Consider the following 27,713-nt stretch of genomic DNA (forward strand, 5'->3'; position numbering starts at 1 on the left):
ACTGCTGGGTACACACCCAACCTGTAACAGCCACATCAGACCCCCTGGGACCGGACACAAACCCATCCCAGCACACACCAAAAAAAAAAAGCAAATAAATAAAAATATATATATATTAACTCTCTCTTCGCAGGGAGCTGGGGTGGGGGGGGGGGGTTTGGGAGGGAGGAGGAGGAGAAAGAGGAACAGGACCTGGTCCTTTGAAGAAGAGAGCCAATTCCCAGAAGGGGTTAAAACTAGAGCATGTCTCAGAGGCCACAGCAGCTGAGGGGGGTCCTCTGTCTGATCTTGGAAGGACCCCGGTTCCCTCTTCCTCCCCGTCCCACCCACACAACAGCAAAGAAGCGCAACTGAACGTGACTGGCCTTCCCCGCGGGCTGCGGGGCTGGCAGGGAAATGAAGCACTTTTGGGTCAGCGAACTGAGCAAAGCCCGGGCTGCAGCGCGTGGCCAGAGTCCAGGACAAGGAGAGGAGCAGGGGTGGCCCGGCCGCCGCCCGGGGCACGGGTTCCCCTCAGAACGTGTTCATGCAGCATTTGGGGGTCTGGGGGCGCGGAGTCCTTCGGCTCCCTCTCCAGACGGGCTTCTTCAGTTCCTGGGAGGGGCGGCACGGGGGTGAGGCGCCCTCGCCAGCCTGGGGCCCGCCCGCCTGCCCGCCCAGGGCAGCCGCCGGGCTTGGCGCCCTGGGTGTGGCTTCGTCCTTTCCTTTTGGTGATGGCGATCGAGGGGCAGGCCCCCCGAGTCCCTCTCCTCCCAGAGGCACAGCAGATGGGAGACCGAGGAGAGGCTGGGGCGCCTCCTGGAGGTCCTATCCTCTTTGGGAAGGGAACAAGGGAGTCAGTTTCCAGCGTATAAAAAAAAATGAATCCCTGAAGTCATGAGAGTGGAGATCCTTTTTAAATTTTTTTTTTTTTCCTCTTTTCTGAAAAACTTTGTCTTGGAGATGTTGGCCCCAGGGGTCCAAAGTGCAGTGAGGGAGCGGGTGGGAGAGGGAGTTGGCACTAGGTGGCCTTGGGTGGGGTGGGCGCCCTCCCGGCAAGGCCCAGGCTCCTCAGATGGACGTTTCGTCGCTGCTGCGGGCGGGCGGGCGGGCGGGCGGGCGGCGGCAGGGAGCGGGCAGGATAAAGCACAAGACAGGAGTGGGCATGAGTGCCGCTGGGGGAGGCAAGGGAGCCTCGGGGCGTAGGAACCACCGGCCCAGGGTTAATGCAGGAAGTTAAAGAAGAGAAATCTGGAGAGGCAGGAGAGGAAGCGACAGAGAAGGCAGACGGAGGGTTAGTCGGAGCAGAGGAGACAGCGAGAAGCTTCCACCAGAAGGAGGAAACGGAAAAGCAACCCAGCTCCCCACCTCCCGCTCTGCCCGCTGCCCATGGGGCGCTGTGGTGCGTGGGCCTGTCGCCGTGAGGGAGCCGCCCCGTCGTCCTCTGCCAGCCAGCCAGACCGGCTGGGGAGGCCTCGCTGGGGAGCTCCGAGCCCAGCCGGGGCCTCTGTACCCCGTCCCGCTCACCCGGCCACACTCACTCGGAGCCTGACGAGTCCTCGTCCACCGTGCCTGCCTTGATGCTCATGGCGATGGGCATGACCCCGTTCAGCTGCTCCTGGAGGCTCTGGCGGGGCGGGGGGCGGGGAGGGGGCCCGGCCCGGCTGCCCTCGCTGGCGGTGGAGCCCCGAGAAGACGCGGTGCCCTGCTCCAGGGGGAGCCGCAGGAGGCTGCTCTTCTCGCTGATGGTGGGCAGACACTTCTTCTTGAGGATGCCTGTGGGCCAGGAGGGCAGGTGCCATGAGGAAGGAGCGGGTGGTGAGAGCACGGGGCTGCCCTAGAGCGCCCGGCTGGCACAGGGCCAGGGTGGGGGTGACTGCCCACTCACCTTTGTGAGGTTGGGCAGAAAGGCCTGGAAGGGGGCCCAGGGACCCCTCCCACGGCAGGGCATCTCCGTTCTCCCGCGGGCGCTCCTCACGGGCCCCGCTGCCACCGCTCTCCTTCGCGGTGGTCCCAAAGTCCGGCCAGGGGACCTTCCCGGGCCCCGAGACCCCGTCTGCTGGAGGGAGGGAGTAGATGAGTCCCAGAGAAGGCAGACAGCTGCGTCGCCACCCTCGTGCTGCCTCCCAGGCATGCCAGGCCCTTCGCCCATCCCCTTTCCCCCAAATGCCACGGCCCTGGCACCACCCACCCTTGGGGGTGCTGTGCAGGGGCAGTCTCTCGGCCCCGGGCCCCAGCAGGCTGTCCCAGCCCGGCTCTCCGGGGAAGGCGGCCGCCGCTGCCTCCTCCTCCTCCTCCTCCTCCTCCTCCTCGCTGTCCGATGAGTGGGTCGAGGCATAGGAGCCGCTCTGGTCATCTTCCAGGGACAGGTCACTGTCAGAGTCTGTGTCGGGGTCTGGGAGGGGGAGAGAGCTCAGAGCTGGCCCGCTCTCAGCGAAACCCAGGCAGCTGCACCCTCACCCGGCCAGCCGTCAGAGCACCCATCCTCACCATGCTGCTGGTCTTGACCTTCCAGGAACAGGCCGCCGGGGTCCCCCAGGCCAGGGGGCGCTTGCCCAGGATTCAGTGTGGACTCCTCCCTAAGAAGACAAGGCCGTGCCGGCAGGGTCAGCCTGTCCCTTGCCCAGTGTCCCGTTCTGGTTCCCAGGGCCTGCCCTGTGACCCTTACCGCGAACTCAAGCTGCCACCGGGGTCGGCCTCAGAGCGCATTCCCAGCATGCACAGGGCTCTTCTCCCCTCCCTGGCCGCTCCCCCCCTCCCCCACCGGTCACTGGGGCTCTCACCTCAGCAAGAAGGGGATGTAGCTGGGCTGACTCTTGCCCGAGCGGCTGGCGCTGTGCAGAGAGCCAACCGAGTCTCCGTAGGGCTGGTACAGCCGCCCATCTGCATACGGGCTGGGGCAGTTGTAGGACTGGATGGGGGACACAGAGGTCAGTAAGTGCAGGAGCAAGAAAGAGGGGGGTCTAGGTTAGGAGCAGAAGGGCTGGGGGAGCCTGCCCCAAGCTGGAAGAGAGGCCCACATCTCCACTGCTGGTACAGGACCGGCTCTGTCCCCACTGTGCCGGTCCTGTGACCACGAGCGCCTGGACCTGGCGTGTACGGGCATGTTGGTAAGAGACGGCACTGGGAACTGTCTCCTCAGAGCCTGCTGGGGGCCTGGGAGAATTCACCTCCAGACCGGGGGTTCTCAGGTGCTGGGGCATTCATGACCTGATTACCTGTCTGGGCCACTTCCTCACCTGATTCTCCCAAACTCCAGGCCCTCTCCCCCAAGTCAAAGCCCCTCCCCCACCCCTCAGGGCCCCCTCTTCCCAGGCCACACGTACCACTCTACCACCCCCTCCTCCTTCCAGGAAAGAATGCAGGGATGGAGAGAAAGTGGGACCTAAGCGCAGAGAGCAGGCTGCTTGGGCCTCGCGCCTCTCCCCGGACTCCCCGACAGCCCTCCTCCTCCCTGCGCCCGGGGCCCCTCACCGAGGTCAGGGTAGACTTGGTGGTCAGAGCAGGGTCAGGGCTGGGCTTACGGCTGCAGGCAAACTTGAGTGCTTTCCGGACCTCCTTGCTAAGCACCACGTAGGAGAGGAAGATGAGGGGGCCCTGGCAGGCAGGAGGCAGCAGCGGGTCAGCGCCCATCGGAGCACCCACAGCCGCGCGCCCCCTCCCGTCTCCGTGGGGCCCCCAGGCCTGGGCCGGCCGGGTACCTGGACGCAGTTGCAGGCAGCAAAGAGGTAGTGGAAGAGCAGAGTGTCGCTGTTGACGGACAGCAGGGCCAGCAGCCAGGCGGCACTCAGCAGCAGCAGGACAGCGAAGGAGGGCCTCAGGCCCGAGCTGGGGGGCGGGGAGGACTGTGAACGGGGCCCTGCGGCCTCCCACACGCTGCCCGCCCCTGCCCGGCGCCCACCCCCGTACTCACACGGGGCCCTTCTTCTCAAAGCCCTGCCGACGGGCAGCACAGGAGGCCCGGGCCGCCAGGATGTACAGGAAGACACTCATCTGGCGGGGGAGGGGGCGGCACGAGGGGAGCGTCAGGGAACAGCCAGCTTCCACCCCACGGGCCCTGCAGCCTCAGCTGTTCTCAACGAGGATCTGAGGCCTCAACTCACCCCCCTCGTCCCCCCCTCACACACACCCCAGCCCACGTTCTAGCGCTCACCGAGACAGCGAAGGCCACAGGGCCAGCGAAACTCCAAATGAGGGTGTCGTAGATGGAGAGCCAGCAGAAGTCGGGGTTCCCGTAGCCCTCGGGGTCCAGGCCCACGGCTAGACCTGGCACACGGGGACAGCAGCAGGGGAAGGGGTGGTCAGCGCCGGAAGCCGTCAGGGGCCGTCAAGTGGGCTCACAAGGCCGGGCACAGAAAACGACGGTGCGGCCCCATCTGTCCACGCCGTCCTCTCCCCACGGGGACCCAGCCCCTGCGTGGGGGCTTCAGGGACCCGGCTCGACCAGAGGGACAGGATGCCCCTGGTCTGGGGCATCGGGATTGGCGCCTCTGGGCCTGGGATACGGTGGGAGAGCGCAGTGAAGGGGGCCATGCGGGATGTCGGACCTCAGTCCCGGGCGAGCGGGCGGGCGGGTACCTGTGATGAAGGCGGGCACGCCCCAGCCCAGCATGTAGTAGAAGCGCATGGGGCCGGCGTTGACGTCGCGCACCTCGGTGAGCGCCCGGTACAGGTGCAGGGCCTCCAGCAGCGCCCAGGAGAAGGTGCAGAGGAACAGGAAGTGCAGCAGGATGGCGATGACTGTGCAAGCAAACTGAGGGCCGGGCCGGGTCAGGCCGGGCACCCCAGGCACCCCCAGAGCGCGGCTTCCACAGGGGGTGACAGCCTGGGTGTCGGGGGTGCTTCAGGGGGGGAAGGTGTTTCTAGGGTGCTGGGAAAGTAAGGGAGCTAGAGAAGAGGAAACCTGGGCCAGGCCCCGGGCTGGGCTCTTGGACAGCGACTGCTGCAGGAGCAGGTTGAGGGGGGCGGAGAGCTGAGAGCTCAGGAGGGGGAGGGGCCTGGGTGAGAAGGGACAGCTTACTGGGAGGTCAGCCTGGTTGATTCCCAGGAGGAAGACCAGCTGAGCCAGGCCCAGGGCGGCCGTCAGGTTCCGGCGGATGCCGTGCTGGTTGGAGCGCAGGGCACGCAGGAGGGTGAGGAAGAGGAAGGTGAGCAGCAGGGCGGCCAAGGTGACCCCTAGGGCCACGTACGTCAGGGTCTTCAGCGGCAGGATCTCCCCGTTCTGCGGGGCGGGTGGCAAGGGGCAAAGGGCGGAAGGGGGGCGGGGAGGGCGTTAGGAAGAGCAGGGCCTGAGCCCCCAGCCCCGAGCCCCGAGCCCGGCTCACACCCCGGCTCTGGGGGCGTCCCTGCGGGCCCACCTCCCGCCGGGACACGTCCATGAGCACGGCGAAGCTCGTCATGTGGTTGCACTGGCAGCTGACGTGGCTCTCGTTGCGGAAGACGACCTCGCAGCCTCGAGCCGACCAGCCACCTGTGCCGCTGACCCTGCGGGGAGGAGGCAGGGTCAGGAGCCGGAGGGGGGGGTGCCCAGGGGCCCCAAGCCTCAGGGGGGGTGGGGGGCAGGGCAGGCTCACAGGATCGAGTGGTTCCAGAAGACACAGATGGGCTTGGTCCGCTCCTCCGTCTCCAGCAGCCGGAACTGCACGGTGACGGGCTTGTCCAGGGCGCGGGGCAGCCGCTCTTCGTCGTCATGGACGCTGATGCTCACCACGGGTGTGTTGATGACGGGGCGCTTGGGAACCCTGATGCGGGGCGAGCGGGTCCCCCATCACCACGGTCCCGCTGAGTCTCAGCACTCCTCCACCAGCCTGCACCCAGCCCCCTCCCCCCCCCCCCCCCCCCCCCCCCCGCCTCCCTGGCCGCTCACCGCAGGCTGCGCTTGTCCGGGTCGTAGTTGTGGGGCAGCAGCCCGGCCAGGGTGCGGTAGATGATGACGCTGGCCACGGCCTCGCCCTGGCTCAGCTCCGGGTGCCGCCGCTGCCGCCGGGCCAGCTCCTCGGGCTCCTGGGCCTCTCCGGGGCCCCCGGGCCTGACCACGGCGGGTGCTTCTGGGAGAGGAACACTGTTCACTCCGAGGGACCCTGCACAGACACCTCAGCCTGGCCCCGGCCCCGCCCCAAAGCCCCCACTGACCTCTGAAGACAGACTCCGGCAGGATGACCGTGGTCTCAAGGTCCGGGGGCCGCTCCCCCCTCAGCGCCTCGTAGCGGGGCAGCTTGGCCCCGGCGAAGTTCCCCTTGTCCAGGCGAACCACAGAGATGACTGGGGAGGGGGCGCAGGTCAGACGGCGGTGAGGCTGGCAGGGCCCCCCTCCCCAGGAACTCTCTCGGCAACCCCTCCCCCCCCCCGGGCAGCGGTCTGTCTCACCGATGTTGGGCGTGACGATGGTGAAGGGGCTGAGGTAGGTGTGCCGCATGTTCTGGGCCAGCGCGCTGGCGTAGGCCTCGTAGTGCTGCAGCAGCCAGGCCGTGCCGCCCTCCGTCTGCTGGATCAGCTCCCAGTGCCGCTTGTTGGCCGCGTCCAGGAGGGCACTGCCCACCCGCAGCAGATTCTGGGGGTGGGCATGGTCACGGTGTGCTGTGCCCACAGCCCCCCACCTCTCATCCCAATACCAGGCGCCAGCCTGTGCCTAGACCAGCCCTGGCTCCCCACCCTCCCTCTAACCCTTCCTCCTCATCTCTCAGCTGGCCAGGCCCTGTGCCTGGACCCGCTCCCTACCCTGGCACTGTGGGCAGAGAAGCCTGGTCAGACCAACCTCCAATACAAACGTTATTTTTTATGGGCAAACTTGCTATGGAAAGCATTGGGGCCCGGCCGGCGCGGCTCAGTGGTTGAGCATCAGACTACGAACCAGGAGCTCATGGTCCAATTTCCGATCACGGCACAGGCCCAGGTTGCAGGCTCCAACCCCAGTAGGGGTGTGCAGGAGGCAGCCGATTGATGATTCTCTCTCATCACTGATGTTTCTCTCTCTCTCCCCCTCTCCTTTCCTCTCTGAAATCAACAAAAACGTATTTTAAAAAATAAAGAAAAGGAAAGCATTGGGAAGAGGAGTTCTCGGTTACCCAGGTGCCGGGCCATGGCTCAGGGGATCGCACGGAAGTCTCATGCCCGCTGGGAGCTGCCCAAAGGCAGGGGCGGGGAGTGCTCCGGACTCTGCCCTCAGGAGCAGACTCGCTCAGAGACCCCTCCTCACCATGAGCCCCCTGACCCCCCGGCCCCCTCTGAGCCCCACCTCAGTGAAGTGCACGTCCTGTGTGGCCGACAGCCCGAAGCCCCGCTGGGCGCTCTCGTGGGCCAGCAGCCGTGTGGCCAGCTGGTAGGCCACCTTGACGTCACTGCCGAAGTAGCCAGCCGTGTGCTGGGTGGCATTGCGCAGAAGCAGCGCCAGCCGCTGGGAGCGCCCGGAGTCCAGGCCTGACTCGTTTCGCTGCAGCCGCTCAGCCTAGGATGGAACCAGAGGGAGAGGAGGGTAGGGGGTCAGCGCAGGGCGGTGGCAGAGAGGTCCCTAGAGGCCAGAACTGGTGTGCAGGGGCCTCAGCCACAGGGAGAAACGGCCTCTCCAAGCCGGGGCCTCAGGAGGCAGGAGGTGGAATCCCAGAATCCCTTTCTCCAAGTTGGGTGGGCCTGGTGAGACTGGGCAGGGGACGGGGAGGGAGGAGGTGCCATGGGGAGGTTCACTTACAAAGCCCTTCAGCTCGGAGAAGGTGAGTGACGTGCAGTTGAAGAGGTTTGGGGGGAGCCACCCCCTGTGCTCGTCACAGTGGCGCACAGCGGTCCCTGGGGAAGGAAGCCAAGAGGGCTGCCTCAGAGGAGAGCCCGGGAGGCAACTGGACCTCGTGGGCTAGAGACGGGAGACGGGCAGACGAGGGCCCTGCCCTCCTGTAGCCCAGGTGAAAATGGGAGCACAGGTGTGCACAACACTCCAGCCAGAGGCTTGGCCAGACGAGCCTAAAGAAGGGCTAAGGAGCACAGGCGCATGGTCTCCTTGAGCCCCCCCCCTCCCCCCCCCACCTCGTCCCTGCCCCCCTCCAGCCACCACCTTCTGCTCTCAGCCATTCTCGGGAACTCCGCTCTTCGTCAATCTGAGGACCAGCACCAAACCCCATCCCGGGCTGGGTCCCCTGGGACAGCGCCCAACATCCCCTGCTCCGCAGACTATGTCTAGTGGCATAACTCCAAGACCAGGTGGTGAACTCAGGCTGAGACCCCTGTGGGGTTCCTCTTTGAATCGCCAGCACCCAACCCCGTGCTGGGCGCCCTGTAGGTCTCTCAGCACTTTTTAGTTAAGAGTCCAAGATGGAGGTGCTATTCCTCTGGGCACCCTCGGGGACAGAGGAACCATGACCCCGGGAAGGATGGGACATGGAGCCTGTAGGACCTGCAAGCCAGAGAGGGGGTCCCGGGGTCTGCAGCCAGGGGCTTTCCGCCCTCACCCCACCTATGAGAGGCTAAGTCCTCCACATCCCGTTCTAGGCCTCTCGGCCTTCAGCACGTACCAAAGGAGCCTTTGGGGCAGGGGGCGGCAGCAGGCAGCCCGAAGCGGGTACGGGGCCACCAGATCCCAGCCTCGATGGCCCGTGGGCAGCTGTCGTAATTCACTGCGGGGAAGCACACACGGTCACCCGGGAGCAGGTCTCCCCTGCGGCTCTGCCCAGGCCCCCAGCCCTCCCTCAGCATCCTCGGGTCTATCACCAGCGTCTGCTCCTGGGACAGCAGGGGACCTGGCACACCGCGAGGGGGGCCACCCACCTTCGCAGCCGTTGGTGGTGACCTCGGCAAAAGGGTTGTCACAGCGGTCGCACTGGCGCCCGATGACCCCCGGCTTGCATGGACACTGGCCGTCCTCGGGGTCACAGACCCGGGACAGGGAGCCCGTGGGGTAGCAGTCGCACAGGAGGCAGGTGGGGCTGCCAGGGGGCCGGTAGTGGTTCTCCTGGGAGGGGAGAGGGTTTCTGGCTCAGGCACTTTGCTGGACTAGGGACGGGGCGCACCCTTTCAGCTGAGGCCCCTTGGAGAGACGCCCCCTGACCTCAGGTTCCCCCCGCCCCACGAACAGTATTCAAAATATTTCACAAGTAACAATGATCGGGTGTTTGGCCCATCAGCAGCACACGGCCCGTCCCTCGTGAAGCACTGGTCTGGGTCCCCCAACCTCCCAGACACATGAGGACTAAGAGCCACTTGCCCACCGCATTAGAGCAAACCGCAGGCCGCAGCCTCTGCAGGAAGTCCTCCCCCATGGTCCCCTCAAGGGCCCAGGAGGCGGAGAGCAGAGGTCAAGGTCTAGGTCGGGGCTGTCACCTTGCAGTGGCACTCGCCGCTTGTCTTGTTGCAGTCTGGGTCGAAGCCCTTGCTGGCATCACAGTTGCATGGGCCGCATGTGGGGTGCCCCCACCAGCCTCGGGGGCAAGGCTGGTCAATCCTGCAGAGAGGGGCGCAGGCAGGCATGAGCTCCCTCTGCCATTCTTGCCCGGTGTGGCCCTGGGTGGCCCTTCTGACCCTGGTGCCACTTCACCAGGCGCCCGGTGCTCTGAGGGACGCCCCAGAGGGAGGTGGTAGCCACGGGGACCCGCTACTGGGTGCCCGGCCCTCTCACCTGGTCTCACAGTACGGCCCAAGGTAATTTGGGGGACACTCGCAGGTGTAGCCGTGGGGGGCGCTGGGCTTTCGGGTGCACGTGGACTGGTGCTCACAGGGGTTCAGGTTACACACGTTCGTACAGTTGTCACCATAGTAACCTGGGACCAGAAGGACGGGCGAGGCTCAGTTCCCGCCCTCCCCCAGGACTTTCTTCATCCGTCTCCTTCCACTGAGAGCACCATGCCAGCTGGCTGCGGCGGTGCAGGGCAGGCGGCTGAGGCTCAGAGACGTGATGCGATTGGCCCCAGGTCACACAGCAGAGCCAGTCTGAGGCCTCGGGTGCCCGCTCACCTGCCCCGTTTCCCCGGATCCCTGGCTCACCTGGATCGCAGCTGCAGGAGTAGCTGTCCCAGTCATCGCTGCAATAGCTGTTGGCAGGACACGGGTTCGAGTCACAGGGATCGGGCAGGCTACAGCCTGGCTCCACGTTGATGCTTTCCCCGCGGCTGGGATCCAGGCTGCTAACACCCTTGGGCGTCTCGCTCACCCGCACGCCCTGGGAAGGACAGGGGCCGTGTTGGGCCTCCGTGGAGCAGGCCTCCCGGTGGCGGGGGGGAGCGTGGGGGGAGGTGGGAGTCATGGCTGGGAAGGTCGGGGGAAGATGCTCACCTGCAAACAGCCCCGGAAGCCTCGGGCCACACTGCCGGCGGGCCCCGGCACTCCGCCCACCGTAATGTTGCTCAGGTGCAGCCCGTGCAGCCGCGGGCCCAGGTTCCCCTCTGCCCGCTGCTGCCCATAGTCGAAGGACAGGATGGCATGGCCTGGGCCCCCACTGGCTCCGAGGGCCAGCTGCGCATGGTGCCAGTCGCCGTCATTGGCCCGGCCTGTCTCCAGGCGGAGCGAGGAGGCCTGGAGCCCCGTACCCTCCACACTCAGCACGACGTGGCCCTCCCGCAGCTGGCACAGGGAGGAAAGAAAGGAGGGTCATCAGACCACCTGGACTGGCTCTTCTTCCAGCCCGCTGTCCCCTTCCCGACTGGCAAACCCATCTTGCTGCCCCTCTGAGGCCAGAGGACAAGGTGTTATTTCCTTCAGGCCCAACAGGTGGCGGCAGTGACCACCAAACTGATCATCTGCCTCTTCATTCCCAGGAAAGACCCATCTCAGACCAGCCCCCTGGAGGCTGCTGCAGCCCTGGCCAGGGATCACCTATCCCCTGCCCTCCCCAACCCTCATCCCCCCACCCCCAGTGCATCACCTGCAGGGTGATGGTGCTTCGCCCCCTGGTGACAGCCTGCAGTAGGACACCATCGGCCTGGCGTGTGCGGAACATGAGGCTGAGGTGCCAGGGCTGGGAGATGGGCAGTGAGAGGCCATGCCAGGCCACCAGACTGGTGCCCAGGAAGCGCTGGGGGTTGGCCATTTCTGGGGAGCAGATAAAGGCAGGCTGAGGGGCGGAGCAGACGGGCGCCTCAGGAGACACGGTGCTGAGCGGGGGTGGCCCCGTGGGAGGCAGGTCAGGCACTGCCTCTCCTAGCGCCCCCTCCCTCACCGGGCCCGCCCCCAGAGCATTTACCTGCCCTGGGCCCGCCCCACGCTGTGCCCACGCCTGTCTATCACTGGGCCCTTTGTCTCCTGTGCTACCCTCTCCGGCTCTGCCCAGACACGCTTTTCCACCCGCAGCCCCGGCTCGACGGGCCCTGCCCAGCGCCTGTCCCTGCCAGGGTTCCCGGCACTGCTGACAGCGCGGGGCCCGGCCTCTCCGCCTACCCTGGGCACAGCTTTTGCCCCCGAAGCCCAGGGGGCACTCGCAGCTGAACGCGTCCCACTGGTTCACACAGGTGCCCCCGTTGTGGCAAGTGTTGCTGTCACACACGTTCTTCTTGGGAGGGCAGCCTGGGCGGAGAGAAGGGGGCTCAGGCAGGGTCTGGGCCAGGGGCTGGAGGGGTTTGAGACCCCCTCCCCCCCACCCCGCCTGCGGGTGTCCCCGGACCGGGATCTCCCCCCTGTGCACTGGGCCCGGCCCCGCCCCGCCCCGGGCTCCGTACCAGGCACGGTGCCGTTGTTGGCGATGAAGTCGGCCATGTCCACGTGCCGGCTGTCCACCTGCAGGTCCCTCATGCAGCCCACGAAGTGCCGATTGCGGACGGGGAAGCTCTCTGGCAGGTCCGGCACCCCCCCCAGCAGCAGGGGCCCCGTCAGATCCAGAGACCTGGGGGCGCGACAGCGAGGATGCCTCCTCCTTCTCCCCACTCCCTGCCACCGGGCCCGAGAGGAAGGGCCTCGGGGCCCAAGGCGCCCTACAGAGCAGCGCCAGGAGGAGGGAGGGAGGCACCCCAGACCCACCTCCTCTCCTCACCGATCCACAAGGCCCTGCTCTCATCTCCCGATCTCGCCTGCTCCTACCCCCGAGGCTGAGCAGGCTCGGGGACATAAGGTGAGGGTGGCCCCCCGTCTGGATCGGTTCCCTTTTCAAGGCCCCAAAGGCCTCCTCTCGACCGTCCTCCCTGCCCAGCCTCTCCCCGCAGCCTCTCCCTGCCCAGGGCTCTCTCCCCGCTTACTTCTTGCTGCCGCCCTGGGTGCCCTGGGCAGCACAGGAGTAGTTGCCCAGCACGGCTCCGAAGCGCAGGGCCACGCCCGTGTCACAGCCGTCCACGCTCACCACGGCCACCTTCTGCTCCGACGGGCCCTGGGGGAGCCCTGTCTGGCCCAACAGGGGCTGCGGATGGGGAAGGGCAGAGAAGGGTTCGTGGGCCAGGCACAAAGACACGGGTGCACACAGACACCCTGTGGTGTCCACACGTGGGCACGTACGTGCAGTCCCGTGACCTGTGAGCTTAAAGCAGTGGTCGGCAAACTCGTTAGTCCTCAGAGCCAAATATCAACAGTACAACGATGGACATTTCTTTGGAGAGTCACATTTTTTAAACTTAAACTTCTTCTAACGCCAATTCTTCAGCATAGACTCGCCCGGGCCGTGGTGTTTTGTGGAAGAGCCACACTCAAGGGGCCAAAGAGCCGCGTGTGGATCGCGAGCCGCAGTTTGCCGACCACTGGCTTAAAGCAACGTCCACTTGCGTTTGGCGAGCGGAACAGAACAGGGAGCATCTGGCACTGCCCACCGGAACGGAAATGCCCCAGCAAGGTGACAAACGCCCACCCCTCCCTCCCTTTCAGGCAGCCGTGCCATGGCCCGCCCCCTGGAGGCAGTGCCACCAGGTCTGGGTGAGCACCTGAGCCAAGGGCAGGGCCCGCCCACTCCCTCACCCCGCCCACACCCACCTTATTGTAGTACTTCAGCTGAACTGTGTGCCACTGGCCATCGCTGACTCCCCCGGGCACAAACGGGGACACAGTGGTGGTGGACTCCCCTAGGGAAAGGAGACAGGTGGGCTGGGACGCCAGGCGAGGGCTGGGAAGGGGGTGGGGGTGCCCATGCTTGGTCCCGGGCCCAGGCCTGTCTGCCTGGGAGAGAGTCTGACTTGGGGTCGGGGGCGGAGAGGCATGGCGCCCCTGGGGGACAGGCGAGGACAGGGGGCACCGGGGCACCTGCGGAGAAGGTGAGCTGGACCTGCTCCTGGATCACCTCGAGGGCCACAAAGTCGTGCTTCTCGTTGAAGCGGCCGTTGTACAGCAGCAGCCCGTCGCGCTCCTTGGTGGCGAACCTGTGCGAGAGCCGGGCACGGGGGCAGGGAATGGGGCACCCATGGGCACAGCCAGCTCACCCAGCCACCCACCTAGCCCTGGATCCTATTCGGTACCATCCAGACGGCTGGCACCTCGGTCAAGGCCATGGGCCAGGGGTCTAGAATGTGGAAGATGAGCCCAAACCAGAACCGAAACCCTGGCCTGCTGGCTCCCACCCCCGCGGGCTGGGGGGAGAGGGGGAGGAGGGACAGGTGGGCCCTGGTGGGTGAGGAAGGGCGGCTGGCAAAGTGCACAGGCCTGGTTCTGCCAACATCCTGCACCCAGAACCCTCCCCTTGTCTGCAGAACAGGAGGCACCGGACTCCCACCATCCCCCCGCCCCCGCCCTGGCCCGGCCACTCACGAGAGGGCCAGCGTGAAGTGGAAGCGCTGGCGCAGGCCTCGGAAGGTGACGAAGGAGCGTGCAGGGAAGCTGCGGGTGGTCACCTGGCAGAAGGGCTTCTGGAAGTCCCCGGAGGGGCAGTCGCACTTGAAGCCGCCCACCAGCAGGTTGACGCAGGTGCCCCCGTTCCTGCAGACGCCGGGGCTGCAGCGGCCTGAGCGGGCACTCACCTCGCAGTGCTCGCCTGGGCAGGAGGGACGGACGGCAGGGTGAGGGCCAGGTCCCTGAGAGGAGGTGGGGGACCGGGGCTCCTCCCCGCCAGGCGAGACCGCCCACGGTCTCCGGTGACCCCACAGCACTCCCCAACTCTCCCAGCACCCCTCTTCTTCCTCCATCTCCTCTGCTATATCTCAATGGACCGTCCTCACCACCATCCCCTATAGTTATCCCCCTCTCCTGCACGGTCCTGAAGCTCCCAGGCCTGCTACACGCCCTCTGGGCCTGTGAGCTCCCCGATCACAAGGCCCAGGTCCCTAGCAGCCTTTGGTACCAAGCAAGCTGGGGTGCTCTGGCCCCTGCAGGGGTGAATGTGCAGGGAAGGAAGAGCTGCAGGGCAGCACGAAGCTGGTGCCAAACGCCTGCCTCCCTCTCGCCCTCCCTCTGTCCGTCCGTCCCTCCCTCCCTCCCTCCCTCCCTCCCTTCCTCCCACTGGTGCTTTTGTCCCATCAGGCGCCAAGATCAGTTTCCCTCCCTGGGGATGAGACCAGGCTTCCACTTGGATTCCTAGGAGTTGGAGGGGGGGGGGCCTGGGGGGAGGGGTGGTGCGGACTCCCCAGACCTCCCACCCTGAGCCCTGGGGTCCAGCCTGGGACCTCTGTGCACGTGGGAGATGCTAAGTTGGGCACTGAGCGCCAGGCGCAGACCAGGATTCAATGGAGGAGCTGAAAATTCCAATGGGAAAACCCACCCCCTTCTCTCCCTCCCCATTCCCAGATTCTAGAGATAGGTTCTCAGCTCCTGTGCCTAGTGACTGGCTCTTGTTTCCATGGAAACTGTTGTTCGCCTACTCTAAGCCCCCCCCTGTCATCCTCCTGGACAAAGACTCCCCTCCCCTCCCTGAAGCCCACCCCTCCCCTCCCCCCACCCACCCCCACCCACAGCAGCAGCTGAGAGGAGTCAAGTCTGGGAAGTTCTGGGCAGGAGGATGCGGCGGGGGAGGCGGTGGCGCCACTGCGGGACGAGCCGCGGGCACGGCTCTGGGGGGGAGGGAGCCAGGCCTGAGGCATGGGGCAGGAGGGCCACGGGAGAGGGGAAGGGGTGTCCAGATGAAGAGCGAGGGCCTGCAGGGAGGGGTCAGGAGCACAGAGCAGAGGCAGCCAGCAAGAGCCCGACGGGGTCACAGGCCAACAGGGAGGCCTCCTGGGCGGGACCCTCTTTTTTATGCACCTGTCAGGGTCGCACGGGTGCAGTGATCTGAAACATCCTTGTGTGTCCCCCCTCCCCCCCAGCCCCTCCGGTGTTCCCAGCTCTCCCAGCCTTCCCCTCAAGGCCTGGGAGAAAAGCACTTTGGCAGCACAGACAGTAACTTACACTGTGTCTAGGGCAGGGCGGGGGGGGGTGGTGGTGGTGGTGGTGGTGGTGGTGGTGTAGATCAGGGTGGAGGCCCAGCCTCACCTCTAATCAAGCTTCGAGGTGAGACCTGGAGCCACTATTTCCCATAGGCCACGTCTTTCCACGTATTAAGTGAATTAAATGAATCCTCAGGACTGCCCGTGAGATTAATACTCACGGCTGCCACAGGATGTGATCATTTCCATTTAAAATACGGAGGCACAGAGAGGTTAAGGAACTTGCTTAAGGACACAGGAGGAGGGGGGGGAGGAGGAGGAGGAGGAGGGGGAGGGGGAGGAAGAGGAGCCTTGCTCACCGGTAGGACAGGAGGAGGAGGAGGGGAGGAGGGAGAGGAGGGAGAGGGGAGGAGGGGAGGAGGGAGGAGGAGAGGAGGAGGAGGAGGAGGAGGGGGAGGAGGGAGGGGAGGAGGGGAGGGGAGGAGGAGGAGGGGGAGGAGGAGGGGGAGGGGGAGGGGGGGGAGGAGGGGAGGAGGGGAGGGGGAGGAGGAGGGGAGGAGGGAGGGGGAGGAGGAGAGGAGGAGGAGGGGGGAGGAGGAGGGAGGAGGAGGGGGGGAGGAGGGGGGAGGAGGAGGGGAGGGGGGGGAGGGAGGAGGAGGGGGGGAGGAGGAGGAGGGGAGGGAGGGGGGAGGAGGAGGGAAGAGAGGAGGTAGGAGGAGGAGGAGGGAGGAGGAGGAGGGGGAGGAGGAGGAGGGGGAGGAGGGGGAGGAGGGGAGGAGGGGGAGGAGGGGGAGGAGGAGGAGGGGGAGGAGGGAGGAGGGGGCGGGGGGGAGGAGGGAGGAGGGAGGAGGGGGAGGAGGGGGAGGAGGGGGAGGAGGGAGGAGGAGGGGAGGGGGAGGAGGGGGAGGGAGGAGGGGGAGGGGGAGGAGGAGGAGGAGGGGGAGGGGAGGGGGAGGAGGGGGGGAGGAGGAGGGGGAGGAGGAGGAGGGGAGGAGGGGGAGGAGGAGGAGGAGAGGGAGTGAGGAGGAGGAGGGGAGGGAGGAAGAGGAGGGGGAGGAGAGGGGGAGGAGGGGGAGGAGGGGGGGGAGGAGGGGGGGGAGGAGGAGGGGGGGAGGAGGAGGGGGAGGAGGAGGAGGGGGGAGGAGGAGGGAGGAGGGGGGGAGGAGGAGGGGAGGAGGAGGAGGGGGGGGAGGAGGAGGAGGAGAGGAGGAGGAGGGGGAGGGAGGAGGAGGGGGAGGAGGAGGAGGAGGAGGGGGGAGGAGGAGGAGGAGGGGGAGGAGGAGGAGGAGGGGAGGAGGAGAGGAGGGGGGAGAGGAGGAGGGGGAGGAGGAGGAGGAGGAGGGGGGAGGAGGAGGAGGAGGGGGGAGGAGGAGGAGGGGGAGGAGGAGGGGGGAGGAGGAGGAGGGGAGGAGGGGGAGGAGGAGGAGGAGGAGGTAACAAGACCCCCCTCGGCTCACCCGTGTAGCCGTCGCGGCAGAGGCAGGTGTAGCCGCCCTCGCGGCTGCGGCAGCGGCCGTGGGGCCCGCAGGGCCGCGAGTAGCACAGGTCCACCTCGGTCTCGCAGTAGTCGCCCGTGAAGCCGGGCGGGCAGCGGCAGCGCAGGCCCCCGACGGGGTGGATGGGCCGGAAGAGCACGGAGGAGGAGGCGATGAAGGGCGCGGAGGAGTCGAAGCGCAGCACGGACACGCAGCGCATGTAGTTCTCGCAGGGCTCGCGCAGGCAGATGTTGTCGTCGAAGGGCAGCACGCGCTGCGCCGAGATGGCGGCCAGCAGGCTGCGGTTGAGGTACAGGCGCTCCTGCAGGTCCTCGGAGGGCAGGAAGGGCGGCCCGCCCCCGGGCCCGGGCGGCTGGCCCACCGACAGGCTGACGTTGAGGATGCGGCTGCCGGGCGCGTCCGTGTCCCGCTGCACGTTGAAGACCACCACGTGGTCGGGCGGCGTGGCCAGCGTGGCGGCCACCGCCTGGATGAAGAGGCCCAGCAGCGGGGACAGGAAGCGCTCCGGGGACATGTCCTCCAGGCGCAGGGTGATGCTGTGTGTGAGCATCTCGTCCGTGATGATGGTGACGCGCAGGGCGCACTGGGCCGTCACGCTGTGCACGCCGTCTGCGGAGGGAGGGAGGGGCGGCCGTGGGGTCAGGACTGAGAGCCAGAGGGCCGGGCCTGCATGGGGCTGAGACCCCCGAGCTCGCTCTTGCACTGCTCAGCTGCCAGGAAGGGTCTCACTTTATTTATTTTTTTAATATATATTTTTACAGAGAGGAAGAGAGAGGGATACAGAGCTACCGTGTTTCCCCGAAAATAAGACATCCTCCGAAAATTAAGACCTAGCACATGGAAAGATAAGATATCCCCTGAAAATAAGACCTAGCTCAACTTTGGGAGAAAAAAATTAATATAAGACACTGTCTTATTTTCGGGGAAACAGGGTAGAAACATCGATGAGAGAGAATCATCAACCAGCTGCCTCCTGCACACCCCCTACTGGGGATGTGCCCACAACCAAGGTACATGCCCTTGACCGGAATCGAACCCAGGACCCCTCAGTCTGCAGGCCGACGCTCTATCCACTGAGTCAAACTGGTTTCAGCAAGGGTCTCACTTTAGAGAAACATCCATGTGAGAGGCACATCCACCGGTCGCCTCCCTCATGGGCCCTGATCAGGGCCAGGGATTGCACCTGCAATCAAGGGTAGGTGCCCTTGACCTGAATTCAACGGGCACCCTTCAGTCCACAGGCCTACTCGGAGCCAAACCGCCTGGGAGAGGCGCTCTTTTCGAACGGGCATAAGGGTGCCAAGGAGATGTGCCACCTGTGGGCAAGTCACTCCTTGAGGACCAGCCCCCATGCCTAGGGGATTCAATATGCAGAAGTCCTCTCTCACCCGCGCTGGATAGAGAGCGTCGGCCTGCGAACTGAAGGGTCCCAAATTCGATTCCAGCCAAGGGCACGTGCCTGGGTTGCAGGCTCGATCCCCAGTGTAGGGCAGTGCAGGAGGCAACCAACCAATGATTCTCTCTCATCATTGATTTTTCTATCTCTCTCTTCCTCTCCCTTTCTCTTTGAAATCAATAAAAAATATTCTTCTTTTAAAAAAGTGCTCTCTCCCCCAAACCCTTTGGTGTGTGAAGCCTGGTGCATCTTTTAATATCTGTACACCTTCCTCTGCCCAAGCCATGGGTCCTTGCAGGAGAATTGTATTCTGCCTTTTTCTTACCTCTCCACCGGACCAGAGCACCATGAGAGACCCACAGATCCAATCCTCCTGCCCCCTCCGCCTCTCTAGCTCAACACTCCCACAGCCCTGCCCCTGGCTGTGCTCCCCCCTCCGCCACCACAGCAGAGAGTGGGGGATGAACTGGGTCAGTGTGCCACCCGGTCCTCCTCCCGCTGAGCCCCATGGCTGCTTGGGCGCAGGCCACTATTCCCATAGCAACGCCCCACACAAAGCATTCTTCCCATCCGATTCTCCGGGCTGCTAAGGACAGCCTGGGGGGCTCCAGCCCAGGACACCCAGCCGAGCCACCTAGCCAGTGGCGACAGCACCCACTGCTCTGGTGCTCAGGGGTCTTGGGGGGGTGGGGGGTGGGGCCTGGGCAGCTGAGACCCTAGACAGAGCCCCCCTGGGCTGAAGTCTTCTCTGGCCCCAGGGCCTCTAACCACGCATCGCCCACTTGGCTCCTCCCGGCATCACACCAGGATGCCTGCCACACACTCACCAGCGGCCGCCCACTCACACACTCTGCGGTCTCACTCCGCCCACGCGCCCGAGCCCAGCAACGCCATCCACACCGGATACACGGAAACGGAGCTCGGAACGCACGCTGCGGGTCCCGGGGAGGGGGAAATGGCTCCGCAGGACTCTAAGGAGCGTTCACATTTTCAATTACGACAGCGGCCTGCACATAGCGGGTGTTCCGTAAACGTAAGGGGTGGATTGGAATCTCTAGTCAGTCTCTGTCGTGAAGAAATCGTTTTTAAAACACGGCAGGAGGGGCCTGAGATATAAAAAAGAACACACACACACACACACACACCCCGCCCCCCGCAGGAATGGGGCAGGAGATGGCGCCTCTGGGGCCGGGGGGGAGTCACAGAGGGGTCTACAAATGGACTCTGCTTTCCTGCCGTACCTGCTGGAGGCGGCTGACTGCCCGGGAGAGCTGGGAAGGCCATCTCAGCCATGTCTCGGCTCACTGGCCACCTGTCCTCCAGCATCGCGGCCTGAGGTTGCAAGGCCTGCCCCCTCTCTCAGCACCTCTGCGCGTCATCACCCGTGTCAGCTTCCCCCACTCTTGTCTCACAGCCTGTGCTTCCTACCTGGCCTACTACCCAGCCGCCTGCCTAAACGCACCTATTCCGGGAAGCCTGCCCAGATCTACTGGCCTCCGGCTCTGCTTTGCTCCCTCTTTCAGACCCGGCTGCACTCGGGTAGGGTGCTGGCACAGGACTCGTGTACCGGGGGCCTCTGCCTGATGACTCCTTGAGGGGAGAGGCCCTTCGGGCAGAAAGCAGAGTCTACGCAGAGTGCTCCTAACTGATCAGGGCGGGGAGGGGACAGCCAAGGCCAAGGAGCGAGAGAGACCTCACCAGCACGCGGCCCTGGACACAAGCACTCCTTCCCCGGTTCCCCACCGCCACCATCCAGGTCCCGCCCAGGCCCCTCGCCCACTGCGGCTCTGTTGCTTCCCATCTGGTCCGCCATCTGTGGCCACCTGCCCCCTCTGCCGTTGTCCCCCTCCCCAGCAGTTAGCCTACTGCTCTCGCCTTCCTTTCTGTTCCTCTCCCCTGCCTTGACCTGGGCCGCCCCTCCGGTGCGCAGGCCGTGTGGGAACAGGGGCGGGAGGTGCACCTCCTGGGCACGGCCTCTGACCCCGGGACACACAACCTGCGCCCAGAGCCCAGCCAGCCACATCTGGAAAAGTGCCAAGCCCCGGACCCTGGCAGAATCAGACTCCCAGCCTCCCTGCTCCTGGCAGATGTGCCAGCGGCGTTTGCAGGCCTTGGACAGGAGCTCCTGTGTGCCCGGCAGAGGGAGAAAGGCGAGGAGAATGCAGGTCCGGGGCAGCCAGCGGCCCGGGCTGGGGCAGCTGCAGCCAGTGGGCACAGGAGAAAGGAAACCAGAGAGGCAGCAGCACCGAGACCAAACAGGGGAAGACAAAGGCCCAGGAGAAGAGCCAGCGACAGAGAAAGTGGGAAAGGAGGAGAGACCAACACAGGAGAAGGCGAGAGGGCACTGCCGAGGGCCAGTGCAGAAGGGCCCCCACGGGCAGGGGCGGGAAGAGAGGAGAGACAAAGAACAAGGGCAGGAAAACAAAGGGGCAGTGGGAATCAATCCCCCCTTACCCCAACCTCCATGAACTTTGGGGTTGCCGTGGTGACTGCCTCCAAGGGTCAGAGCGGAGGAGAGGGTGGGGCGAGGGCTGGAGGGCCAGGGAGGCCTTCCCCTCTCTCTATCAGCGGGGAGTCGAGGTCTGGGGCTCGGCCCTGAGTGGGGTCCTTCTCCTCCGTGTCCTGCCACACTCGCTGAGGGCAGGCTGGGGCGAGGACAAGAGGGAGCGGCCGTCCTTCCCACTGCCCGGCCTCCCAGCAGAGAGAAGAACACGGGAGAGAGGAACTCCAGCCTCCCACCCCCTCCTCCTGGAGGGGAAACGGAAGCTTCGAAGGCACGGAGCCTTATTCCTGACCCCGAAAAGCCCCCACACCCTGGCCGCCAGAGGAACGGGCAGGGAAGGTCTGTCCAGGAAGGACCACGATTGGGGAGGAGCTAAAGCCATGCCTGCACCTCTCTCCTGCCTCTTCCTCCCTCCCTCAGGCCCAAACGCCCCTCCCTGATAGGTGTGGAACAGGGATCCAGGGCCAACCGTCCCCAGGGTGCAGACTGGTAACAAGGGGTCCTCACAGGGTCCCAGTGGTTCCCAGGCTTGGGGAAGGGCTCTGCACCCTGGGGCCGGCCCCTCCTCACGGGCGGCGCTCACTCCCCGTAGCTGATAGAAAAGGTACAAGGCCACCCCCACCCCAGCCCGCCTCCCCCTCTCCTTCAGGCCAGGGAGTCTGCAGGCTGAGCGCTTGGCCAAGCAGCAGGAATGCCCCGTCTGGTCCTGGCCAGGCTCCCACACTCAGAGGACTCTGTTCTCTCCCCCACCGGTGGGCTCAGGGGCCTCTGCCCTCCGAGGCCCTCAGTCCCCTGGCTCATCCTGGTCCCCACACCCCATTCCCGGAGCCCAGGCTGGTCCCAGGCAGCTGGGAAGGCCCGGGGTCCTCAGAACAGCCTCTCGGGTGGCAAGGGGGCCCAGGAGGTCTCGGCCTGCCCCGGGGAATCCCTGCAGCCCCTCCCCCTAGCCGGACCGAACCAGGGCCTCGGACAGTGGGGTCTGTTCGGACACAGACAATGAGCTCTGGCCTGACTTCCTGTGGGAGCTCTGAAGGGGGAGCCAGGCCAGGCCTTTCTGCCCGGAGGGGAAAAAGCGCTGGAGACAAAGTCCCCCTCAGCTGGTGTGCGGCTCAGCTGGGAGCCAGAAGGGGCCCCAGAGGCCCGACGGCAGGGTCCTGACCCCGCGGCGGCAGCCCTGTGCCCCACAGCCTCAGCTCCGCGTGAGATCACAGGAGAGCCCTGCTGGGTGAGGGGTGCTGACGGGGCCCACTGGCCTCCCTCCCCCTCCCCCAGCTCTGTGGGCCCCCACCCCGTCTTGCACCCGCCCTTTTCCACAATTCCTGGCAGCTACAGCCGGGGCAGCAGCCTCACAAGACTTCCTCCAGCACGTCACAGGCTGGTGGGCAGGGGCAGCCAAGCGAAGTGGCCCAGCTCAGCCTGCCGCTCTGGCAGCCAGGGCTCCCGGGGCTCCTTTCCCAACTGGCGTCTGCCCCTCCACCTCCGTGCCAGGCACCAGGCAAAACGGGCAGAGGGGCGGGCGGGCGGGGGGCTGGGGGGGTTCCCTCAGGAGTTCCACCCAGGCCAGCCGCCCAGGCCCGCCCCCGCCCCAGCGTCAGCCGGGCCCCTCCTTACCGGACACCAGCACGCTCATGATGGCCTCCAGAGGCCGGTTGTTGTCCAGGGCCCGGCTCAGCCTCAGCTCCCCGGTGGAGGCGTTGAGCAGGACCAGGCTGAGCTCGTTTCCCCGCTCGAAGCTGTAGGTCAGGCTGTCGGAGACGTCGGGGTCGTGGGCGGGCACACGGCCGATGGCGCCCCCGGGGAAGCTGCTGGAGCGGTTGGTGACGTAGTTGTTGAAGAGGATCTCGAAGTTGCCCAGCACCGGGGGGTTGTCGTTGCGGTCGAGCAGGCGGACGTGGACGGTGGCCCGGCTCACCAGGGGCGCCGAGGTGGCCTGGATGACCAGGACGTACTCGGGCCGGTCCTCGTAGTCCAGGTCCACCAGGGCGGTGAGCTCCCCCGAGAAGATGTCCAGCTGGAACACCTCGGGGATGTTGCCCTCCACGATCTGGTACATGATCTGGGCATTGGTGCCCTCGTCGGGGTCGGTGGCAGTGACCCTGGCCACGGCCAGCCCGATGGGGCTGTTCTCCTCCACGAACACGTCGAACTCGTCGTGCGCGAAGACGGGCGGGTTGTCGTTCACGTCCAGCACGGCGACCGTGACGTCCATGGGCGTGCGGGCGGGGGGCATGCCCTTGTCCACCGCGTAGGCCCGCAGGACGTACTGCGCCACGTTCTCGCGGTCCAGCCGCCGGAGCGTCCGCACGATGCCCGACGTGGACTCGACGATGAAGTCGCCGTCGCCGTCGTCGCCGCCCTGGAAGGTGTAGAAGACCCTGCCGTTGAGGCCGGAGTCGCGGTCGGTGGCCGAGATCTGCAGGACGCTGGTGAAGGGGGGCGCGTCCTCGTAGATGCTGCCCTGGTAGGAGTCCCGCAGGAACTGGGGGGCGTTGTCGTTCACGTCGTTCACCAGGATCTCCAGGTAGGTGGTGTCGGACTTCTGCGGGATGCCGTTGTCCCGGGCGGTGATGGCCAGGGTGTAGGACACCTGGTCCTCGTAGTCCAGCTCGGCCTGCGTGGTGACGGCCCCGGTGTCTGCGTCGATGCGGAACTGGGGGATGCTGTCCTCCATGAAGTAGGTGATGCGGGCGTTCTCGCCCGTGTCCTCGTCCGTGGCGCTGATCAGCACCACCGTGGTGCCCGCCGGCCGGTCCTCGTTCACGTTCACCGTGTAGTGGGAGCTCTGGAAGACGGGCCGGTGGGTGTTGGCGTCCGTGACGTTCACCACCACCTGCGCCGTGTCCTGCCGCGTGCCGTCGGAGGCGGTGACGGCCAGCACGTACTGCCGCTCCAGCTTGTAGTCCAGCGGCAGGGCGAGGGACACCAGCCCACCGCCGCTCTGGCTGGTGATGGAGAAGCGGTTGCGGGTGTTGCCGCTGGCGATCTGGTAGGTGATGACGCTGTGGGCGTCGCGGTCCACGGCCGACACGGTCACCACGCTGGTGCCCACGGCGGCGTCCTCGTTGAGCCGCACCGCGTACTCCGGCTGAGTGAAGGCCGGGTTGTTGTCGTTCACGTCCAGGACGGTCACGCTCACGCTGGCCGAGGCGGTGAGCGCCGGCGAGCCGTGGTCCCGGGCCTCCACCCCGAAGCTGTAGAAGTCCACCTCCTCCCGGTCCAGCTCGGCCGCCACGGAGATCCAGCCCGTGCCGTTGTTGATGGCGAAGGGGAAGTCGTGGCCGACGCCGGCGAGGCGGTACTCCAGGCGGGCGTTGTCGCCGGCGTCGGCGTCGATGGCCTGGACGTGCAGGACCAGGTAGCCTAAGGGCACGCTCTCCAGGACGGTGGCCTGGAAGGGCGTGCTGACGAAGATGGGGGCGTTGTCGTTGATGTCGAGCACCTGCACGGTCACCAGGCCGGAGACGTTGGACAGCGGGGGGCGGCCGCCGTCCTGGGCCCGGACCCGCAGGGTGTACTCCTTGGTCGTCTCGTAGTCGAGGGGGCTCACCACGTCCAGAGCGCCCGTCTGGGCGTCCAGGTAGAACTGGCCCCGCGCGTTGCCGCTCATGATGCTGTAATGCACCAGGGCGTTGCTGCCCTTGTCCCGGTCGGAGGCGGTGACCCTGAGCACGGGGCCCCCCGGCGTCACGTCCTCCCGCACCTGCACCACGTAGCGCTTCTCGCTGAACTGGGGGGCGTTGTCGTTGTCATCCTCCACGGACAGGAACACGGAGGCCGTGGCGCTGCGCGGGCCAGGGTCCCGGCCCTGGTCGCTGGCCTCCACCGTCAGCTGGTAGGATTCCACCTCCTCCCTGTCCACGGGGCCGCGGGTTCGGATCACCCCGGAGCGGGGGTCGATCTCAAAGACGTCCGAGGGGCCCGGCCCCTCGAGCAGGCGGTACAGAATGTTGGCGTTGGGAGGGGCGTCGCCGTCGGTGGCTCGGACGGTGAGCACCTCGTAGCCCACCTCCAGGTTCTCCCGGAGGCTCTCCTTGTACTCCTGCTGCTCGAACACGGGGTCGTGGTCGTTGGTGTCCGTCACCAAGATGGTGAGCGTGGCCAGGGCGCTGCGCCGGGGCATGCCGTGGTCCTGCGCCGTGACCCGGAACACGTGGGTGCTCTTGGTCTCCCGGTCCAGCTCCTCGGCCGTGGTGACGGCGCCCGTGACGGGGTCCAGGGAGAAGAAGTGGTTGGAGCGGCTGTCGAAGAGGGCGTCCATGGTGTACTCCAGCCGCCCCGCCTCGCCCTCATCCGGGTCGATGGCCCGCAGGGAGGCCACCGCGGTACCTGCCGGCTGGTTCTCGGGCACCGTGGCCTGGTAGCTGGGCGGCTGGAACTGGGGAGCCGTGTTCACGTTCCTTTTCCGACGCCCACCCGTGGGCTCTTCCGCCGTCTGCTCCCCTGCCCCCCCGAGCCCCGGGGTCTGCACCAGCTGGCAGGACTGGCATCTCAGCCGCGGGGCCTTCAGGCACGGGTGCTCGTCGGGCAGGGTGAGCTTGCCTTGCAGGGAGAGGTGGCCTCTGATGCCCAGGAGGCGACAGCTCCAGGGGCAGCCTTCCGGGGCGGGCGGCAGGGGGATGTGGGCCCCGGGTTCTGGACACCAGACCCTCAGCCCATCGTGGTGTGGCACCAGATGGCCGGTCAGCTCCGTCCCCGCATCCCTGCAGCGGCTGGTGTAGAGCCAGAGGTTGGAGGCTGAGGCCGGGCAGAGCCAGCCAGCGGGGGCGCAGGCCCCGGGGGAGCCGCGTCCTCCGGTCCCCAGGGAACGACAGGGCCCCACTTGGTCCCCCAGGAGTGGCGGAAGCAGCAGCAGCAGCAGCAGTAACAGCAGCGGCGGCGGCGGCGGTGGCGTGGGAAGGGGGGCGCGGGCCGCCCGGCTCCGCATCTCTCCCTGCTCCCGGCCCCGGCCGGCCGGGTCAACCGCGGCGGCGGATCCTCCTCCGGCTCCTGCCGGCCCCGCCGCGCCTCATGCCCGGGCCGGGGCGCGGGTCCCCGGGGGCCACTCGTGCGCCCCGCGGGGCCTGCGCCTGGTGCCTCGGCGGGGCCGGCGCTGCGCCCTCCGATGCGCTCGGGCTCCCACCTCTCCCCGAGCCGGGCCCGCGCCCGGTCACCGCGCCCACCCCGGGCTGGCGCTGCGTCCCCACTCGCGCGCCCCGCTCTCCCCACCTGCGCTCGCGGCCCCCGCGCGCCCCAGGCCCCGCCGGCCCCTCCGATCCCCGCGGCGGCCCCTCCGCCTCGGCGGGATCGCCCACCTGCGCCCACGGGAGCTGGTCACCCGGACGCGGCCGCCCCCGACGGCCCCGCGCCGCCCGCTCGCGCCCCGCGTCCCCGCCGCGGCTGCTGCTGTGGCCGCGGCGCCCGGCCTAGCCCCGCGCTCCCTCGCCTCCGCGGCGGGCCGGCGAGGTCTGCAGCGCGGCGGCGGCGGCGGCTCATTACCATAGACCTGCTCGCGCCGCCGCCGCCTTAAAGTGGCGACGCCAGCCGCACCGAAGGAGGTGGGCCCCACCCAGTGCCCTCCTCCGCATGGATGCTCTGAGCTTCCTCTTGTCCAGAACCCACCCAACCACCCGCCCCCAGCCCCGTATCCTCCCACCGCCTGGAGAGGAATCCACGATCAGAAGCCAGAGAGGGAGTAATGGTAACAGTGGCCCTACCCTAAGTGTGCTCAGAGGTTTTCCAAACATTTTGAAGGAATCTCGGAAGCCAAGTGCCCACCGCACACCACCTATAACTGCTGGCTGCTCGGAGCCCTCCCACAGGTCTAAGCTAAAATGGCCTTATCAAGCCTCCCCCATTTCCCAGAGACCCCAGGGCCCTGGGAATGCACGGTGGGGCCCTGAGCCCCTCCCCTCATCGAGCTGTGATCCAACCAGGCTGTCCCTCGGGATCCCACTGCTGGGCAGAATGTCCTTGTGGCTGGGACACCACCTGGGCTTTTCGCAGGGAGGGGAGCCGGGAGTGTTAGGGCAGAAGCCAGCTGGTGTAAACACGTTAAGATTGGCCAGTTCTGCAGCCGAGCGAGGGAGAAACTTGTCCAGGGTCCCGAGGCTGGCTGAGGGTGGAGCCGAGCTGAAAACAGGCTTCCTGGGGTCTGGACCAATGGGCCTCTGTCTGCAGAGAGGGCCTCTTCTCTTTCCTTCACCATCGATGTCCAGCTGTCACGCCCCTCCTCCTACCCTCGGCTTCGTGACTCGCACCCGGCCCTGCCCCGTGCTCAGGGCTCCGGGGCCTCTTCACCTGCTGGCCCATGGCCCGGACCTCCCACCGGAAAGGGGTGAGCGGGTTCCAGGAGCTCTGGTGTGGACGCTGACCGCGAAGAAGAGGGGGATCCCCTCTCTGCTACCCCAACCAGGGCCACCATCCGGGGACTGCAGGGCCAACTGGGTGAGGGGAGAGCTGGCTCGGGCAGGGGCCTGGCTGTGGGGAGAGCTGGCTCGGGGAGGAGGCCAGGGCTTTAGTCCGCCCCACCGCCCTCTAGCTGTGCAACCGTGGTCCAGTTCCTGCGCCTGAACCTCCCTTTTCTAGATAGAGGGGTTTGGATAAGGTCAATGGTTTTCAAAAGTCTATTTAGCAGTGGAATCGTAGTGTGTGTGTGTGTGTGTGTGTGTGTGCGTGTGTGTGTGTCGTTGTTACTCAAATAAAATATAAAGTAGAAGCTCCAAATATGAAATGGGTAAAGGTAGAGTGGCAGGGTGGAAGAGGAGGTCAGGGACTTGCTCCAACATCACTGCTCCCCCGACCAAGAGATCCCTCGGCCACCAAGTGGAACCGGAGGGTCTGGAAGAACCCAGTTTGAAAAAGCATGGGCCCACCTGCCACTACTGTGCTCTGATCACAAAAGAGGAGCCAAGAATCCCCTCCAGGGGCCCCCAGGCTCAAGGACCTTCTGTGTGGCCCACCCAGGGATGCCAGGAATGAGGAATCAGCTTTCCTCTCTCTCGCCAGGGGGAGGGAAAGGAGCCAGGCCTGGAGACTGGGAGAGGGCTAGACCACATCCCCGGCAATGGCGATGGACCCGATGGACGGGGGAATCTCCTCCCCTTTAACCAAGATGACTTTTTTCTTCTAGTCAAGGCCAAGGGCAGCTCCCCAGACAGAGGTGGCTCTGCCTCCTGGGACTG

General features: G+C 66.2%; 1 protein-coding gene across 5 annotated transcripts; it reads right to left on the reverse strand.

The window, feature by feature from the left end:
* Nucleotides 1-656: 656 nt before the first annotated feature.
* CELSR2 (cadherin EGF LAG seven-pass G-type receptor 2) lies at nt 657-26,004 on the reverse strand. 5 transcript variants are annotated; one of them, XM_045586932.1, is made up of 34 exons: nt 22,165-26,004; nt 16,616-17,263; nt 13,612-13,834; nt 13,111-13,226; nt 12,844-12,932; nt 12,123-12,280; nt 11,610-11,773; nt 11,332-11,457; nt 10,820-10,986; nt 10,231-10,518; nt 9,943-10,117; nt 9,578-9,719; nt 9,283-9,403; nt 8,731-8,914; nt 8,478-8,579; nt 7,664-7,758; nt 7,214-7,423; nt 6,346-6,529; nt 6,112-6,240; nt 5,846-6,026; nt 5,553-5,720; nt 5,337-5,463; nt 5,000-5,200; nt 4,558-4,732; nt 4,133-4,245; nt 3,893-3,972; nt 3,681-3,807; nt 3,454-3,576; nt 2,763-2,890; nt 2,470-2,558; nt 2,171-2,374; nt 1,868-2,038; nt 1,521-1,755; nt 657-814 (listed from the first exon to the last, which is right to left on the reverse strand). In XM_045586932.1, exons 1-34 carry the CDS (start codon nt 25,475-25,477, stop codon nt 808-810), a joined length of 8,763 nt encoding a protein of 2,920 aa, XP_045442888.1. In that variant the 5' UTR covers nt 25,478-26,004; the 3' UTR covers nt 657-807. The 5 variants fall into 5 exon arrangements, with proteins under 5 accessions (XP_045442888.1, XP_045442886.1, XP_036308482.1 ...); XM_045586930.1 differs by lacking the exon at nt 657-814 and adding an exon at nt 899-1,230 and having other exon boundaries at nt 5,846-6,023; XM_036452589.2 differs by lacking the exon at nt 657-814 and adding an exon at nt 899-1,230 and having other exon boundaries at nt 1,868-2,035.
* Nucleotides 26,005-27,713: the final 1,709 nt, after the last annotated feature.

This window comes from Pipistrellus kuhlii, unplaced genomic scaffold, assembly GCF_014108245.1.
Source record: "Pipistrellus kuhlii isolate mPipKuh1 unplaced genomic scaffold, mPipKuh1.p scaffold_m20_p_24, whole genome shotgun sequence".
Classification (NCBI taxonomy): Eukaryota; Metazoa; Chordata; class Mammalia; order Chiroptera; family Vespertilionidae; genus Pipistrellus; species Pipistrellus kuhlii.